The 17,952-nt window shown below is 33.5% G+C and overlaps 1 protein-coding gene across 1 annotated transcript; it reads right to left on the minus strand.

Annotated features, from left to right (window-relative positions):
• Nucleotides 1-5: 5 nt before the first annotated feature.
• LOC106387342 (phenylacetaldehyde synthase-like) lies at nt 6-2,984 on the minus strand. Its single transcript, XM_013827175.3, has 13 exons — nt 2,845-2,984; nt 2,633-2,768; nt 2,359-2,431; nt 2,049-2,279; nt 1,818-1,981; nt 1,593-1,733; nt 1,450-1,509; nt 1,207-1,371; nt 1,081-1,137; nt 926-990; nt 725-848; nt 503-643; nt 6-405 (listed from the first exon to the last, which is right to left on the minus strand). Coding segments are annotated over exons 1-13 (1,488 nt in total). The 5' UTR covers nt 2,847-2,984; the 3' UTR covers nt 6-276.
• Nucleotides 2,985-17,952: the final 14,968 nt, after the last annotated feature.

A 17,952-nucleotide genomic window follows, 5' to 3' on the forward strand; every position in this document is an offset into this window, starting at 1 on the left:
AAGAATCATTCGGCTAACATAGCTCTTGTAATTGAATTTTGATTTGGTAATATATTTACATCTTATCAAACAAAATCAAACAAAATGTTCAAACAATTGGGCAAAAAGGAGATGATACACACAATCACACATGCTTACAAATTACGAGTCCGGCATTGGATAAGTTGTATGATGCTTTTATATGATATCAAATTATACCACACCCAACCAGTGCTTCGGTTTGTTGGCAAGAAAGAACAGGAGGTTTTCTCATAAAGTTTTTTTTTTTTTTTTAGCTTATTTTACTTGAGAAGCAAGCAAGAAAGATGCTTCTTCCTGGATAACCTTCCATGCGTCCATCACGTGCTTCTCCTCCGTCAGTGGTGCTCCTATGGCCAAACGTAGTACGAATTTTCCAGACAAGCTCTGTTTGCCACGGAAACAAAATACGTGTATATATATACCTTAGTTTAACAACATTATCCAACAAGATGAAAGAAGAACAAAAGAGAGAGATACTTACAGTGTGAGAAATGAAGAGTTTCCCTGAAGAGTTCACTGCGTCTAGGAGGCTGCGGTTTAGGTTGTTGCATGTTTTTTCATCGTCGTTATCAACAGCTGCTATACGGAAACAGACCAGAGAAAAGATCCTAGGAGTCACAACCTGCCACACAAAAAAGAATGCGTTATATATGTCCTTGTTGTCATTTTCCAGAAGGTTTTGGAGCATTAATTTTACAGATACCTCAAAGTTAGGATCTTGAGAGACAAGCTGTTGGAGATCTTTAGCCAGTTTGATATGGTTTCTTATATAGCTCTTCAAGGTCTCAGCTCCATATAGCCTTAAAACCATCCATAGTTTCAATGATCTGTTCAAAACACACACAAAAGTCTCAGAATATTGTACACAGTATGCAGATGCTCCCTGCAAAACTTTAAATGTAACCTGAATCTTCTTCCGAGAGGGATTTGCCAATCTTTGTAGTCAACAACCAAGTTTGCTTGAGAAGCCTGCCAAAAAACACACACACACACAAAAAAAGTTGATAAATAATTAAGACTAGTAAGATTTGAATTAAGAGATCAAAAATAATTCCATACCTTGTTTTTGAGAAACTCTGGATTTGTTGAAAGAGCTTCAGTGAGAGCATACCGATCCTGTGTGTTTTTATCACAACTTTAGTTTTTCAGTAAGCAACGAGAAGAAAGTAATAGGGAATATTGTACCTTCACCCAAAGAAGGGAACAATCGAAGTTGGTGAGGAACCATTTGTGAGCATTCATGTTAAAAGAATCTGCAGTTTCTACTCCATCAATGTACTGCCTATACTCTGGACATATACAAGCACTTCCAGCGTACGCTGCATCCACGTGAAACCACATCTCATTGCTCTGAGAATGTAGTCAAGAGAAACAGCATCAGTTTCTATGCTATAAGTTCTTTATGAAGCTTGTCAGAAAATAGATAACCTTTGCGATCTTTCCCAGTGCTGCTAGTGGATCAACTGCTGTTGAAGAAGTTGTTCCAACCTGCAAATAAAAAAAAAGAATTTTCAGAAAAAAAAGTATGCTTCAGATGGTAAGTACGTAACAGGTTAGCTAGTGCTTCTTACAGTGGCACATAAGAAGAATGGAATCGATCCAGCTTCAAGATCCTTAGAAACAGCTTCTTGAAGCGATTCTGGACGCAGGGCATAATTTGTAGAGGAATCTGTTTTCAGCATTCTGCAATTCTCTAGATGTATTCCGGCTATCTGTCGAGAAAAACAAAACCCAGCAGAACCAAATTTAGTTTCTTTTAACAAAACTTTCTTTGAACACAACTGCAAAAACATCACCTGGCAAGCTTTCAGTAAAGAAGAATGTGTCTGGTCAGAGGAGTAGACAACGAGCTTCTCAAGCGCCTTCTTGCCAAGGCTTCTTAAGACCTTGTCGCGGGCAGCAATCATAACAACAAGAATAGCTTCACTAGCTGTCCCTTGGATGACTCCACCTCCATTTCCTACAACAAGACAACTTAAGCTAAGTAGTTCTTAATCGAAAAAAGATTATTCAGACAAATATAAAACCTTTGGATAGAAACTGCTCTGGCAGGTTGAGAAGTTTGGCAAACCAATCAAGAACGATCATCTCGAGCTCAGTGGCAGCTGGAGAAGAAACCCAACTAAAACCAACAATATTAAGAGCAGCACTCAACATCTCACCCAAGAACCCTGCAACGCTGCTGTTAGCAGGGTAATACGCAAAGAAGCTAGGGCTTTGCCAATGCGTTACTCCAGGTAATATCTTCTCCTTCACATCTGCAAAAAAAAAAAAAAAAAAAAAACTCATATCAGAAACGGTCCAAAAAAATAGGAAGTGGGTATTGAGTTAATTCACCATCAAGAACTTGCTCCAGCGTTTCAGGTTGTTCTGGTGCTGACTCAGGCAAAAGATTATGAAGATAACCAGGCTGTCTCAGAGACAAGTAAAATATCAACATTGTGAATAAACTAAGAGAGATTCAAACACAAAACTTTGACAAATCCTAACAATGTCAATTTGGTTAAACCCTCACATGGATAAATATAGCAACTTTCAAGCAAAGTATGCAACTTTTTTCAGAGCCTAACAGATTGAATAAAACCCACTTCAAATTGAAAAGAAAGTGGACCTGAACTTGGCTAAGCACAGGGAAATTCTCGATGGTTTTGTAATAATCGGCAATGAAATCGACCATTCGATGTCCGTACTCTCTCAGTTGCTCTGAGTCCATCGGCTTCAACGCGTTGTTGCTTCTACCATTTTCCCTGTTTCCATTCAATTAAAAAGAAAATGGATTACTCATACAAAAAGGGGCTCCCAAATTTACAAGAACATACATACATCTTTTGTAGTTTACGTCTCAGGACAGGAGCTTTCTGAAATCTGAATGGTTTGGGTTCAGCCTGCCTAGATATTTCTTATTTACAGGATACCAAAATATTTTACAAACTTTAATAAAAGAGAAATTAAGGCAACGTGTTTACATTAACTATTTTTATGTCACTTTTAATGAAGACTAAAAATATTTATACCCCGGTGATAACTAATAAAAAATTACTACAAATATCACATTGATAGTATCATTTTTCATATTTACACTAATCACTTTTACGTTCGCTTTTACCTTCATTTTTAACTAATCTAAACTTAGGGTTTAGAGTTAAGGGATATGATAGGTTTTTTGGAATGTGAAATTTAGGATTCTAATAAATATATAAATAAATACTTAAATTTTTTTAAAAAAAAATTTAAAAAATAGTTTCAAACATAATTTTTCTATTTTCAAAAAGAAATTTAAAAAAAAATTCGAATTTTTTTTTTATAAAAAGTTCGAATTTGAAAAGTATAATTCGAAAACATAAAAAAATATTTTATTTTATTTTTATTTTATTTTTATTTAATGATTTATTATATATATAGATAACAAGGGTATAAAAGTCTTTTTCTACTTAAAGAAGAATATATTTTTGAAAATGTCCATTTAATGGTGGTAAAGATGAAAAGTGGTACCATAAAAGAGGTAAACATAAAATTTCCCTTTACTAATCTAGACTTAGAGTTTTGAGTTGATAGGTGAGATAGAGTTTTTGGAATATGAAATTTATGATTCTAATAAATATATAAATAAATACGGGAGATTTACCAAATATGACTCAAAACTTGATTTTGATTGCAAAAGTATAATTTGAATCAAATGCAAAAGTAACCCAAAAGCCTTGTGAAATTACAGTCACCCCCTTATGACCAAACAAAAAAACAGAACTCATTTTTACGAATATATCTCCGCTAAGTCTTCTGAGTCTTCTGAGATTCTGTTAAGTCTTCTGGATGACGTCCACAGAAGTCGTCTGGTATAGTTGATCTTAAAAATAATTTATAATTTTTTTAAAAAATATTTTGATAAGCGAAAAATAAAAATCATGTAATTATAAATAATTTTAAGTGATATAAATTAAGATATAATAAAATTGAATTGTTTTCAACATAGATGGGTGAAAGTAGTGAATCATGATATTATTTGGTCTAGGGTTTTGCAACATATGTTGTAGTATTGTATGTATTCTTATGGTTAGATTTTGGAAAGCTTAAATGTTTTTTTGAAAAATTAAATTTTTTATCTACATGTGATTATTTATGTGTATAGTAAACACTTTTTAAGTTTAATTTGATTTTACGAAGTGTTTAGTTAGTTAATTTAGTTTAGGAGTTATGTTTAGGGTCTAGACGACTAACACGTAAGTCGTCTGAGAAGTCTTCTAACTCCCGCTAAAAATATTTTAGTTTCCCGCTAAAAATATTTTAGTTTTCCACTAAAAATATTGAAGTCTTCTGGGTGACTTACAAGTAAGTCGTCTAGTAAGTCTTCTGATCGAAAATATTTAACCTTATTGAAATTTTTGTCTCCATATATAAAAACAAATTTACACTTTCTTTCTCCTCCTCTCAAATGGCTGAAACAAAAATTGTATGTTAATCATTCTAAAACTCTCCAACCTCTCTCTAATCTTTTTGAACTTATAAACACCAAACTTTATATCAATTTATTGTTTTTTGTCTCATGTCTTTCTCACTAGTTTATCTTGTTTTGCAGGTTTTCATCACATAGTTCTCATCTTCCACTCATTTAAAGGTAGATTTATTAATTTTAGATATGTATTTTTGTGTGTTCTATAAAGGTAGATCTATCTAATATTCCACTAATTTTCTCTGTTTTTAAGTCATTTGAACGTTTTTGGAGATGCAAGTTTTCAGATCTGGATTTGGATTTGCAGGTTTTTCAGATCTGGAAGACTTCTGGGCTAGAAGACTTCCAGACGACTTCCAGGAAGTCTTCTAATGGAGTCTTCTCTCATGTCTCTCTTTCATAATAGATCTGAGCGTTTTGGTAAGTTCTTATGCTGATTTTTCTTCATTAGGTAACCTCCTGTTGCATAAAATTCATACTTTTTTCTCAAACTAAAACTCTCCAAACCCACTCTAATCTCTTTGACTTGAAAAGGCTAAACTTTATATGAATTTTTCATTTTTGTCTCATGTCTTTCTCACTAATCTATTTTTTTTGTTGCATGTTTTAATCAGATGGTTCTCATCTTCCACTTGGATATGTACTTTGTGTGTTCTATAAAAGTATGTCTATCTAATTTTCCACTCATTTTCTCTGTTTTTAAGCCATTTGAACGTTTTTTGATATGATATGCAGGTTTTACAGATCTGGGTTTGATATACATGTTTTTCAGATCTGGATCAGACTTTGGAAGACCTATGGGAAGTCTTCTCGGAAGTCTTCTAAAATATAATGCGCTTGAAGACTTCCAGACGACTTCGAAGAAGTCTTCCAGACGACTTCGAAGAAGTCTTCCAGACGACTTCCAGGAAGTCTTCTGACGAGGTCTTCTTCCATATCAAGTGGAGTCTAAGCTTGTCTTTGTAGAGCAATGATCTATAATAGTTTTGTTTGTGGTCTGTTTTGTGATTTGCATGTGTACTCCTTTAGTTGTGACTTTTTTTTGTATATTTGAAGAGATATTAATGAAAAAGTTTGGTAAATATGTTCATTTTCCACGACATTATCTTACCAAAATTACTTGACATAATTGAAATTATTGATACAACTTCAATAGCAAAACACAATAACACAAAAAAATGCTTGGATTTTTGTGATTATTTTTTAAGTCAGTAGCTAGATATGGATAAGGGGGCATGGAATACATATGGTGAGCTACAATTAATCAAATTTATTATAACTAAAGGAGAAGAATTCTCAAGAAAACTTAGTCAAATTCACAAAAGATAAAACATTACATAAGTTCAAAGCTAGAACACTTTCATTAGATACATAAGTAAAAAGTACATCTTATGATCTGAGAAGACACATTAAACCATGTTACTTGATATTCTTGAAGTTACTTAACACTTTTGAAAATTAAATAAACATATATTAAAGTTACTTAACAAATTTACAAAAACTAACGTATAAGACTTCCACGGAAGTCTTCTCAATTAGCTAGAAACTTTACTAAGCATGAATGTTGGTAACCTTATAAATATCGCCAATTAATTTATAAATTTCATTCAGTACCCCCATTATTGACTAATATACATGAATTAACAAAAAAAATTAAAAAGTCTTTATAGTTCTAGAGAAAATGAAAATTTATTTAACATTGACGCAGACGACTTCCACGGAGGTCGCCTGGTAGACTTCTAGGAAGTCGTCCATTTATGTTAGTTTTGCAATTGATTTTTAACCTAGATGACTTACATGGAAGTCGTTCATCTTTGTTTGTTAAAAAAAATTTGGGACGACATCCATGTAAGTCGTCCAGTAGAAAATTAAAAAATTAATATTTTGTTATACCTAGTAAGTCGTCTCAGGTTAGTTTTGCAATTGAAAAATAAAACAAAAAAATTATTTTTTTCTAGACGACTTACACGGAAGTCGTCCGTCCGACCACTTACATGGAAGTCGTCCAAAATAAGCAAAGTTTGACCAGAATCTCGGGATAAAATCATGGAGGACTTTCGTGGAAGTCGGTGTAAGTCGTCTAGACAAAAATAATTTTTTTTGTTTTATTTTTCAATTGCAAAACTAACCTGAGACGACTTACATGGAAGTCGTCTTGGTATAACAAAATATTGATTTTTTAATCTTCTACTGGACGACTTACATATAAGTCGTCCAAAAAAAGTCAAATTTTTGACACAATCCGGTCAAATACAAAACTAACCTGTTTACCTTAGACGATTTTGAGACGACTTACATGGAAGTCGTCTCGATTTTTTTTTTTAACAAACAAAGATGGACGACTTCCATGTAAGTCGTCTAGAAAAACACATTTAAAAGTCAATTGCAAAATTAACCTCTGCATTGACCAGAAGACTTCCATGTAAGTCGTCTACAGCCAGACGACTTACCCGGAAGTCGTTTGGACGAACATATCTGAAAAAAAAAACTAATTTCATAGTTTTAACAAGTGAAATAACTTGTTTAGCACACACAAGTCTTTTCCAAACACCCAGAATCTCAAACAAAAGTGACCCACCAAGAATCGTAAGCTTCAATGGCTCTATGAACCATAAAATTTTTAGAATCAAAATCTTGGGTTTTTTTGGATGAATATGGAGAGAAAGTAAAGAGATGTTGTTTTTGGTTCATAAGAATTGAGAAAGAAAGAGTGTAAATCGATTTTTAGGTGCATTAAGAGCTTCAAATTGGTTGTTCATGGTGGTTGATGTATTGATGACAATGACAATATTGTGAATACTTGAGGAAGATGAAAGTGATAGAGTAAAATATGCATTTTCAAAAAAAAAAAAAACGATGACATTTTCGTGAATAATCTGAACTTTGGGGGTGAAAGAGGCAAGTCAAAGTTCCAAAAAAACATGGGTTAGATTTGTGTTTGACTTCAAGTTTTGAGTCATATTTGCAAAAAACCCAATAAATACTTAAAAAATATTAAAAAATATTAAAAATAGATTCAAACATAATTTTCAATTTTCAAAAAAAAAATTTGAAAAAAATTTATAAAAAAGTTCGAATTTGAAAAAATAAAATTCGGAAAAATTTAAAAAGAATTTTTTTTTTAATTTTTAATTTTTTTATTTAGATGATTAGTTATTATATATATAAAACAAGGGTATAAAAGTCTTTTGCCACTTAATGAAGAAGATATTTTTAAAAATGTCTTTTTAGTGGTGGTAAATAGGATCAATGGTACCATGAAACATGTAAACATAAATTCTCCCATAAATAAATCAAATACTTAATTAATATTTTGATATCATATTTCTAGATATTCAAACTTAAAATATTATTTAAGAATTTGAAATGTGATTGGACCCAAAATTTTTTAAACAAAGTTATAAAATCTATGTGAATTTGAATAATATCCTCTAGACTATATTTGAAAAGTGATTTTGACATGTGTCATCACCACATTCATTCTCTCAAAACAATGATGACATGTCACTTAAAAAAAGATGATATGGCATCCACATAGTTAGGATATATAAAATTTCTTATTTAATTTTTTTTTGTTTTTGGCAATGTTACTCAAATACGGTAATAACTGTTTTCTATATACAAATTTATATTTATTTATAGATATTCACTTTGATATGATTTTTGAAATATGGTAATAGCTAATAAATTTTCTATATTAATTTAGAAATCATAAATTTTATTATATATATATTATTGAACTAAGTGTAGTTATAATTATATATTTTATCAACTTATATATGTTATTTATATTTAGTGTGTATATATATTTATTATAACTAATTTATACATTTAAAAATACACAAATTTAAAAATAAAAGTAATTAAATAAAGTATACTATGAATAAAATATTTATGAAATGTAAATATTTTTTATTTAAATTTAAATAAATCATACTAAAAAATTAAAGTAAACCTGAATTAACAAAACTACAAATAGTTACATTGCAGTTTTATTTTTTAACTAATAAATTTAAAATATAAAAATTGAAAATTGAAGAATTTTTTTAAATCAAAATTATACTTTTAGATTTATTATCTTTGCGTATATTGCGGGAAAACTCCTAGTATCTTATTATATAAAGTAGATATTCATTCTCTTTTCTTTCTCTTTTAGCCACCTCATCAAATAGTAGAAGTAGAAGATGCATGTGTCTCTTAAAAAAGTTATTTTTCGTTTGAATCTATATTTGGGCCATATCATCTACGCCCAACTAACACCTCAACCTATTGTTGAATCACTTGCCTTAACTCTTGCCAACTCTCCAGGACTTCCACTGAAAAGTATGTTGGATTTCCCTCCTTAAGCCCAAAACTAATCAAATCATAATCAAGCCTTAGTCCAAGAAGAAGAAACATCTAGAGAAAAGTGGAGAAGTATAGAAGAAGAATTGTGTAGAAGAAGAGAGAAAGTTATGGAGTTAGATATTTTGAAATAAATAATAATTTAGAGAAATCTAGAACTTGTTGGAGTGTGCTCATTCACTTGTATAAATAGGGGTGCTTAGCACCATTTGTAATCATCCAAGAATCAAGAAAAACAAAGAGAGAAAATATTTGTAAGAGAGAGTTTCCAAAAACAAAATCTTTGTAGTAAACCCTTTCCTAAATATTAAGAGTCTTCTTCTTAAATTTTCTAGTTGTCTAATACCATCTTCATCTCATCGATATTGGATAATTTTCCCAACAGCTGGTATCAGAGCAAGGTTACCGTTATCTTTGAAGAAGTGAAGATGGAGGCCACCGTTACCTTTGAAGGTGACATGTTCAAGCTCACGACGGACAACTTCTCTTATTGGAAACCGATGATGGAAGATCACCTTTATTGTAAGGATTTGCATGAGCCCATCATCATGAAGGATAAGCCGGAAGGAAAGGATGATAAAGCATGGGAGATTCTTAATAGAAAGGCGGTTGCCGTAATCCGTAAGTATGTCGACCGATCTCTTTTTGAACATGTCTCTACCTACACAAATGCTTTTGAATTATGGACAAAACTTGAATCCATGATTCAAAAGAAAACACCTCGAAACAAAGCTCTTCTTGTTCGACGGTTGGTAAAGTTGGAGTACAAGGATGGCCAGAGCATGATGGAGCACTTGAACAATTTCAAGGGGATTGTAAATCAGCTTAACAAAGTTGATATGAAGGTTGAAGACGAAATGCAAGCCCTTTTACTCCTCAGTTCACTGCCGGAGAGTTGGGACACACTAGTTGTCACTCTAAGCAATTCAGCACCGGAGGGAAAGCTTACCATGGACACCGTCACTGATAGCCTTCTAAACGAAGAAGTTCGCAGGAAGGAACGAGGTTCGAGTTCATATTCAGAAGCTAACATTGTTGATAGACGAGGTAGAGAAGAGACTCGTGGTCAAAACCGAAGCAGAGGACGAGACCAATCTCGAGGAAGATCCAAGTCACGTCCGAGAGTTACTTGCTATTACTGTGGCAAACAGGGTCACATGAAGTCGGAATGTCGGTTTTTCAAGAAAGACAAACAAGCTGGTAATATCAAACCAGACCGGTTCAATCCTACAAAGAAGCATGAAGAAAAGACTACCACCATTGTGGAAGACCAGAGCGAAGAATTATATCTCGTTGGAGAATGTAATCTTAGCTCTGATGATAGCTCATGGATCGTTGATTCTGGTGCTTCTTTTCACGTCACCCCTCATGGAAGCTTCTTCACAACCTATCAAAGTGGTGACTTTGGTAATGTTCAAATGGGAAATCAAGGAAGAAGCAAGATCATTGGAAAGGGGGATGTTATTCTTACATCAAACACTGGATGTAAGATAGTTCTCAAGGATGTGAGACATGTTCCCGACATGCGACTCAATCTCATATCAACCGGAAAGCTCGATGATGTCGGCTTGGACAGTCATTTTGGTGGTGGCAAATGGAAGTTAACCAAAGGAAGTTTGATCATGGCTCGAGGAAGAAAAGAAGGCTCATTATACGTGACTCAAGCCAAGCTTTGCAAGGAAGAAGTAAACGTTGCAAGTGATGACATCGATATATGGCACCGAAGACTCGGGCATATGAGTGAGAAAGGTTTAAGTATACTTTCTAGCAAGAAACTTCTTCCTGATATGAAAGGTATTTCTCTCTCACCATGTCATGATTGCTTAGCCGGAAAACAACATAGGGTCGCTTTCCGAAGATCATCTACGCCTATGAGAAGAAAGCATATTCTTGATCTTGTGCATACTGACGTATGCTCCATGTCCGAGAAATCCAATGGAGGGGCATCATATTTCGTCACCTTTATTGATGACCATTCAAGGAAGGTATGGGTATACCTTTTGAAGTCAAAAGATCAAGTTCTTGATGCTTTCAAGGAGTTTGTAGCCCAAGCAGAGCGAAGTACGGGTCAAAAACTCAAGTGTGTTCGATCTGACAATGGTGGAGAGTACCGAGGTCCCTTTGAAGCGTTTTGCAAAGCTCATGGAATCAGGATGGAGAAGACACCACCAAAGACGCCACAACTGAACGGGCTAGCTGAAAGAATGAATCGAACGATCACAGAAAGAGTTCGGTGCATGCTCTCTCACGCTAAACTACCCAAACCATTTTGGGGAGAAGCCATAAAGACTGCAGTGGACGTCATAAATCTTACACCATCAGTTCCTTTGGAAGGCGATGTCCCGGAGGAAGTTTGGTCGGGTAAGAAGGTCTCTTACAACCATTTGAAGGTGTTCGGTTGCAGAACGTTTGTCCATATACCTAAGGATGAACGAGCCAAGCTAGACTCTAAGACTAAAGAGTGCATTTATCTTGGATCACCAAAAGACGAATTCGGCTATCGGCTTTGGGATCCGGTTAACAGAAAAGTTATCCGGAGCAGAGATGTTGTTTTCTTCGAAGATCAAACAATCGAAGACATCAACAAATCAAAGAAACCAAAGCTAAGGGTTGTAAGGAATGAAGATTCTCATAAGCCTCAAGATCATGAACAAGTGATTGGAGATGATGGCGAAGGGGATCCAATCATGGATCCGAATGGTGATGAAGGTGAAGAAGAAGTTCAAGTGGAGCCAGAGGAAGAACATGAGCCAAGAAGGTCTGGAAGAGAGACAAGACCATCTGTAAGATATTATCGAGATGAGTACGTTAATCTTACAGATGAGGGGGAGCCTCAAAGCTATGAGGAGGCCATAGGAGACACCCATAAAGATAAGTGGGTTGAAGCTATGCAAGATGAAATGCAATCCTTGCATGATAATCACACTTATGAGCTGATGAAGCTACCAAAAGGAAAGAGAGCCTTGAAGAACAAGTGGGTGTATAGGTTGAAGTATGAAGATAGAAGCTCAAATCCAAGATACAAAGCTCGATTGGTTGTGAAAGGATTCAACCAAAAGAAAGGCATAGATTTTGAAGAAATATTCTCTCCAGTGGTGAAGATGTCCTCTATCCGAGTGGTTCTTGGTCTAGCAGCAGTTCTAGACTTGGAGATTGAACAACTCGATGTCAAGACGGCCTTTCTACATGGTGAACTCGAGGAGGAGATCTATATGGAGCAACCTGAAGGATTCAAGGTTCCAGGAAAAGAAGACTTGGTGTGCCGATTAAAGAAGAGTCTTTACGGTCTCAAGCAAGCCCCAAGACAATGGTATAAGAAGTTTGACTCCTTCATGGTGGATCACAACTTCAAGAAAACCAAGAACGATCATTGCGTTTTTATAAAGAGGTACGAAAGCGGCGACTTTCTCATATTATTACTCTATGTTGACGATATGTTGATTGTGGGCCAAGATCGCAACAAAATAGCCGCATTGAAGAATGACCTAGGAGAGTCCTTTGCAATGAAAGATTTGGGGCAAGCGAGACAGATTCTTGGAATGAAAATCACTCGGGATAGACCAAAGAAGCTTTTGTGGTTATCCCAAGAACGATATGTTGAAAGGGTGTTGGAGAGATTCAACATGAATAAGGCAAAGCCAGTGAACACTCCACTTGGTGGACATTTCAAGTTATGTTCGGAGCAAAGTCCAACAAGTGAGAAAGAGAAAGAAGAAATGAAGACTACCCCATATGCATCAGCAGTAGGCAGTCTCATGTATGCTATGGTGTGCACCAGACCGGACATTGCCTATGCAGTAGGAGTTGTGAGTCGCTTTCTAGCGAATCCAGGAAAGGAGCATTGGAAAGCAGTTAAGTGGATCCTACGCTATCTACGAGGCACAACGAAGAAGTGTCTATGTTTTGGCAATGGAAAATTGGAGCTGAACGGTTACACCGATGCAGATTGGGCTGGTGATAAAGATTCAAGGAAATCAACATCAGGATTTGTGACTACCTTTGCAGGGGGAGCTGTTTCCTGGCAATCGAAATTACAAAAGTGTGTTGCCTTATCCACAACGGAAGCGGAGTACATCGCAGCAACGGAAGCATGCAAGGAGATGCTATGGATGAAGAACTTCTTGCTTGAGTTGAGAGTAAAGCAAGACAAGTACAACATGCTATGTGACAACCAAAGTGCTATTCACTTAGCAAAGAATCCAACGTTTCACTCTCGCTCAAAGCACATTGATATCCGACATCACTGGATCCGAGAAGTTCTGGAAGAGAAGCTCATACATCTCACAAAGGTACACACCGACGAAAATTGGTCAGACTTTATGACCAAAGTATTACCGATCAAGAAGTTTGAAGATTGCTGCAAAGGCACAGGCATGGCGACTGTTTCGGGCTAAATCGGGAAGGGGGAGATTTGTTGGATTTCCCTCCTTAAGCCCAAAACTAATCAAATCATAATCAAGCCTTAGTCCAAGAAGAAGAAACATCTAGAGAAAAGTGGAGAAGTATAGAAGAAGAATTGTGTAGAAGAAGAGAGAAAGTTATGGAGTTAGATATTTTGAAATAAATAATAATTTAGAGAAATCTAGAACTTGTTGGAGTGTGCTCCTTCACTTGTATAAATAGGGGTGCTTAGCACCATTTGTAATCATCCAAGAATCAAGAAAAACAAAGAGAGAAAATATTTGTAAGAGAGAGTTTCCAAAAACAAAATCTTTGTAGTAAACCCTTTCCTAAATATTAAGAGTCTTCTTCTTAAATTTTCTAGTTGTCTAATACCATCTTCATCTCATCGATATTGGATAATTTTCCCAACAAAGTATTCACTCTATCTTTTAGCATCGTTGAATCACTTGGCTTAACTCTTGCCAACTCTCCGGGACTTCTAATGAAAAGTATTCACTTTGTATTCACACTAAGCAATAATTCTTCTCATGATTTGCTCCAATCCACGAAACCCACTACGTCCTAATTTAGTACCCCTTTTATTACTTCCTCTGGGTTTCTGAATTTAGGATGGAAGCATGAACTAATCTCATCGGTTCCTAAGTTTCTTTGTTTTTTTTTTGCCTTTTCACCATGACGATGGCGAATTCTCAACTGTTTCTTTCTGAGGTGAAGTCCAGTTGCTGTAGGCAAACTGTTGTGGATGATAAGGTTGTCCTATTAAACTTATAATCACCATTTAAAAAGTTGTTATTATCATTAATTTTCATCTTTTTGTTCAACTTCTACGAATATTCAGGACGCAAAAACTAAAGTTGCTGAAGAGCTAGAGCGATCTGTGAAGGAACTCGTCTCACAAACCTTATCAAGGATCAATGTTCTAGAGGCCCATATTAGAGAAAATTAGTAAAACTGTTGATTAATTTTTTTTTACTTGATATATATATATATCACTTTTAAGGATGATTTTATATCAATTAATCTATTATTAAAAAACTATATTAAATTAAAATGAGTATACACACATATAAATTTTAAATTACGGAGTCATTTTTTAAAAATAAATTTAAATTATTTTATCAATAAAATAAAATAACTATACACTAATGGAATAATGGGCCTATGTGTGTAAAACACTAAGCAATAATTTACTAAAACTTCAATTTAAATTACGGAGTCCACTATATTAATTGCTTTTAAAATAATTGTACGTAACCAACTAAGAAAACTGATATTTGCAAGATTGGCATATTATTAATGGACTATTCAATTTATTGTTATAACAATCCATGGAGGTTGTTAACTTACTGAAATAATGCAAGATCTTGGTTTTGTTTGGATGCTATATTTTACGAATATATTATATATACATTGTGACTCAAAGGAGTATTATTATTATTGTTTTTTTCTGACCAAAAGTATTATTATTATTGTTATGAATATTATTTTCTACTTATTTCTTAATGTGTTTATGTTTTCAAATGGATACATTATATTAGTATTTCATCAATATGAAGTTACATCGTTAGAAAATGGTTGATTGAAAGACCCTTAATTATTATTATTATTATTTTTTTTTTTTTGACCCTTAATTAATTTTACATGTTCTAAAAGATGAGCAATATATAAAAAACTACATAATATTTTAAGAATTTTACAAAGCGGCTACTCAGATCAGAAAATGACTCTTTCAAGGCTCGGTTGCAGACCAGTCTTGAATTAGATGAACTGATCAATACAACTATGGCACAGCTTTATAAAAATAATAAACCGGTTATAAAACCAACTACGATAAATAATATGTTAAGTTTCATAACGTGAGATAGTGCATGAAAATAGGAAATTGAGTATATACCAACGAGCTGTTTGTCTATTGGTAATTGAGTGTTTACTAGGCATCCTGCCAGCTTACGTTCAATTCTTGTTAGGATAAACTATTTACAATGTTTGATTTTTGATAAAGAGTTGAAACCTTTTTTACTTAGCAAGAGAAAAAATTTGAATTTATATGATGTAGGTGATGATTGTTTCCATTAGTTTTTGGTTTTTTGATTTTGGTTTTAGATTTTGGTTTTTAACTTTTAGATTTTGGTTTTTGATTTCAGCTTTTGGTTTTGGTTTTTGGTTTTTAGTTTTTAGATTTTAGTTTTACTGTATTTTTAGTTTTTTTTTATAAAATAAGCAATACAGTGTTTTAAAATAATAAAATAAGTAGTAATACATTTTTTTTAAAATTACCATTAAAATATATCAAAATATAATGGTTATTATTAAAATAAAATATTACCATGTTTTTTAATTATTTTATTTTTAAGTATTATACTAAAATATAATTAATAAAATATCTATAAATTATAAAAATTAAAATATATTGAAATTTTGAAACTGATTATAAATTTTATTACATAAAATATTTTTCATTTTTTAGAACATGAATGGCTATTTTCAAATTAATATAGTATTTTGCATTAATAAAATATTTTAAGTTTTATAATTTTTAGTTGTGGTTTAGTGTGTATTATAATTATTAAAATTATTCAATAAATTTATTTATATAAATTAATAACTAAATGGTTACAATTAATAATAAAATTATCTATATTTATTTACAGATATGAAACACAAATAAATTATTTTACATTAATGTTCAAATGATAAAAAATTGTATGGGAATTTTATCTTTATAAAATATTATTTATTAAATTATTAATTAATTAAAATACAGTACTTTATATAAAATAAACAAAATTCGTTTTTATATTGAAAACCCACAAAAGCTGGTTTTTGGCTTTTTTTCACAAATTGGTTAAAATTTTGAAAAACTAATTTTCCTAAATGTTAGAGAATCTATTTGTTAAAAAAACTTGATTGGCAAGTGAAATGGTTTTTACAAAAACAAAAACTAAAAACTAAAACTTGATTGGTTAAAAAATGAGTTTTACAAAAAACTAAAGCCAAAACTAAAGCAAAAACCACAAACAATCATCACTTAGTATGTTTTATGAATAGTTTTAAAATTACCTAAAAGCCATTAATGAATTTGCTAGAGAAAATTTTAATGTAATGGCATTTTGTGTAATATTCCACATCATCTATACAATTAAAGCAAATTCTTAGTATTATGCCTTTATTTTTGTAGATAATTATATTGAAATGCCACTGATTTTTTTTTTTTTTTTGTAACTGGCTTACTAATATTAAATTGCAAAAGAAATGGCAAATGTTTACAAAAGCCCAAAAGCTCTAGTTAAGGAGCATAGCACAATGAAACTCATAAAATAGAACTTTTCTAAACCCATTTAGTGATCCAGCCTCAGTCAGAGGCCCAGTTGCTGTGTTGTTTTTGATTTGTCGATGGTATCGAAGAGAAACTGAATGGTCCGAGGTCGCGAGTCTGTCAACAAGAGTTTGTTGCGGTGAAACATATGACCTTTCTCAACGAAACCAGAACTGCATCATTACTGAGGCCTTCCTAGGGTTTGTTTCTCGGAAACTTTGGATTTTATTCCTGATTTGATGATCAATTAGAGAGAAGAGTGCATCAACTGATCGGAATTGGTTTGAGTGCAGGCGGTTGTTGCGCTCGTTCCATGTCCAATAGAGAGTTGCTTGCCAGCCTAGAAGAGTCAGCGATCGGACTGTTGAAGGAGAAGGTAGCGAGATCATCTGAGCCAATGAACTCTCCCAGTTGCGTTGTGGATTGAGTCTATGTAATATCCCGTCAAAAAAAAAAAAGGTTCGGAATAGTATCGGCGGAAAATGGAATCATCGAAATTTGACTACAGTTTAATGATATGGTGCAATGTCATTAAATGTAAGTTAATTGTTTAATTGGATAATTAAGCCACTTTTTAAAGAGTAGTGACCAATGAGTATGGAGTTTTGGTCACCAAATTTGGGTTAGTTAATCATGCTTAAAAGAAAAGAAGAGACAAAGAAATATTTTATTTTTTATGGCGTGGTTGCGATCAACGTGGTCAAAGAAGGGAGGAGGAGTGAATTATTTTCAGCTTTGCTTAGTCATCAGCACGTGCTATAGAGGATCATATGTATATATGGAAAGGTTATAATGTAAATGATATTAACCTAGACTAGGTTCCTTACTTACCTATATATTGTAACCTGTCTACTTCTAATAAGACTTACATTCACTATTCTATATGGTATCAGAGCCGTCGCTCTCCTAAAGACCTAAATTTTCCAAATTTCTTTTTCACCTTCACGACAAACAATGGAGTCTCCAGCTCTCTCTGAAACAATCTCTACCAATCCACAAACACTTCTCAACATCAACATGGCCAATGTCTCGAAACTAACGGCCACAAACTACCTCATGTGGAGTCTCCAAGTTCATGCCTTGATTGATGGTTATGGCCTTATTGGTCATCTAGATGGATCTACAGTTATTCCATCTCCGACAGTCACCGTTGATGGTGAAACGACGGTGAATCCAGATCACACACTCTGGAACCGTCAAGATCGCTTGATCTACAGCGGTCTTATTGGTGCAATCACGTTGCCTATCCAGCCCCTTGTCTCGCGTGCGACCTCTGCTGCCCAAATATGAGAAATCTTGGCGTCCATGTATGCCAAGCCAAGCCGTGCGCACATCAAGAACCTGAGGAATCAACTCAAGTATTGGAAGAAGGAAGAAAAGACGATCGATGTCTATGTACAAGGAATTACCACACGACTTG

Source organism: Brassica napus, chromosome C7, assembly GCF_020379485.1.
Source record: "Brassica napus cultivar Da-Ae chromosome C7, Da-Ae, whole genome shotgun sequence".
NCBI classification, from domain to species: Eukaryota; Viridiplantae; Streptophyta; class Magnoliopsida; order Brassicales; family Brassicaceae; genus Brassica; species Brassica napus.

Bases quoted from the DNA above. Each gene is read 5' to 3' on its own strand.
- LOC106387342 (XM_013827175.3), bottom strand. The intron at 1,734-1,817 runs GTGATGTTTTTG...TTTTCTCGACAG, and splicing joins CTTTACTGAAAGCTTGCCAG to ATAGCCGGAATACATCTAGA. The intron at 1,138-1,206 runs GTACAATATTCC...AAAAACACACAG, and splicing joins GTTCCCTTCTTTGGGTGAAG to GATCGGTATGCTCTCACTGA.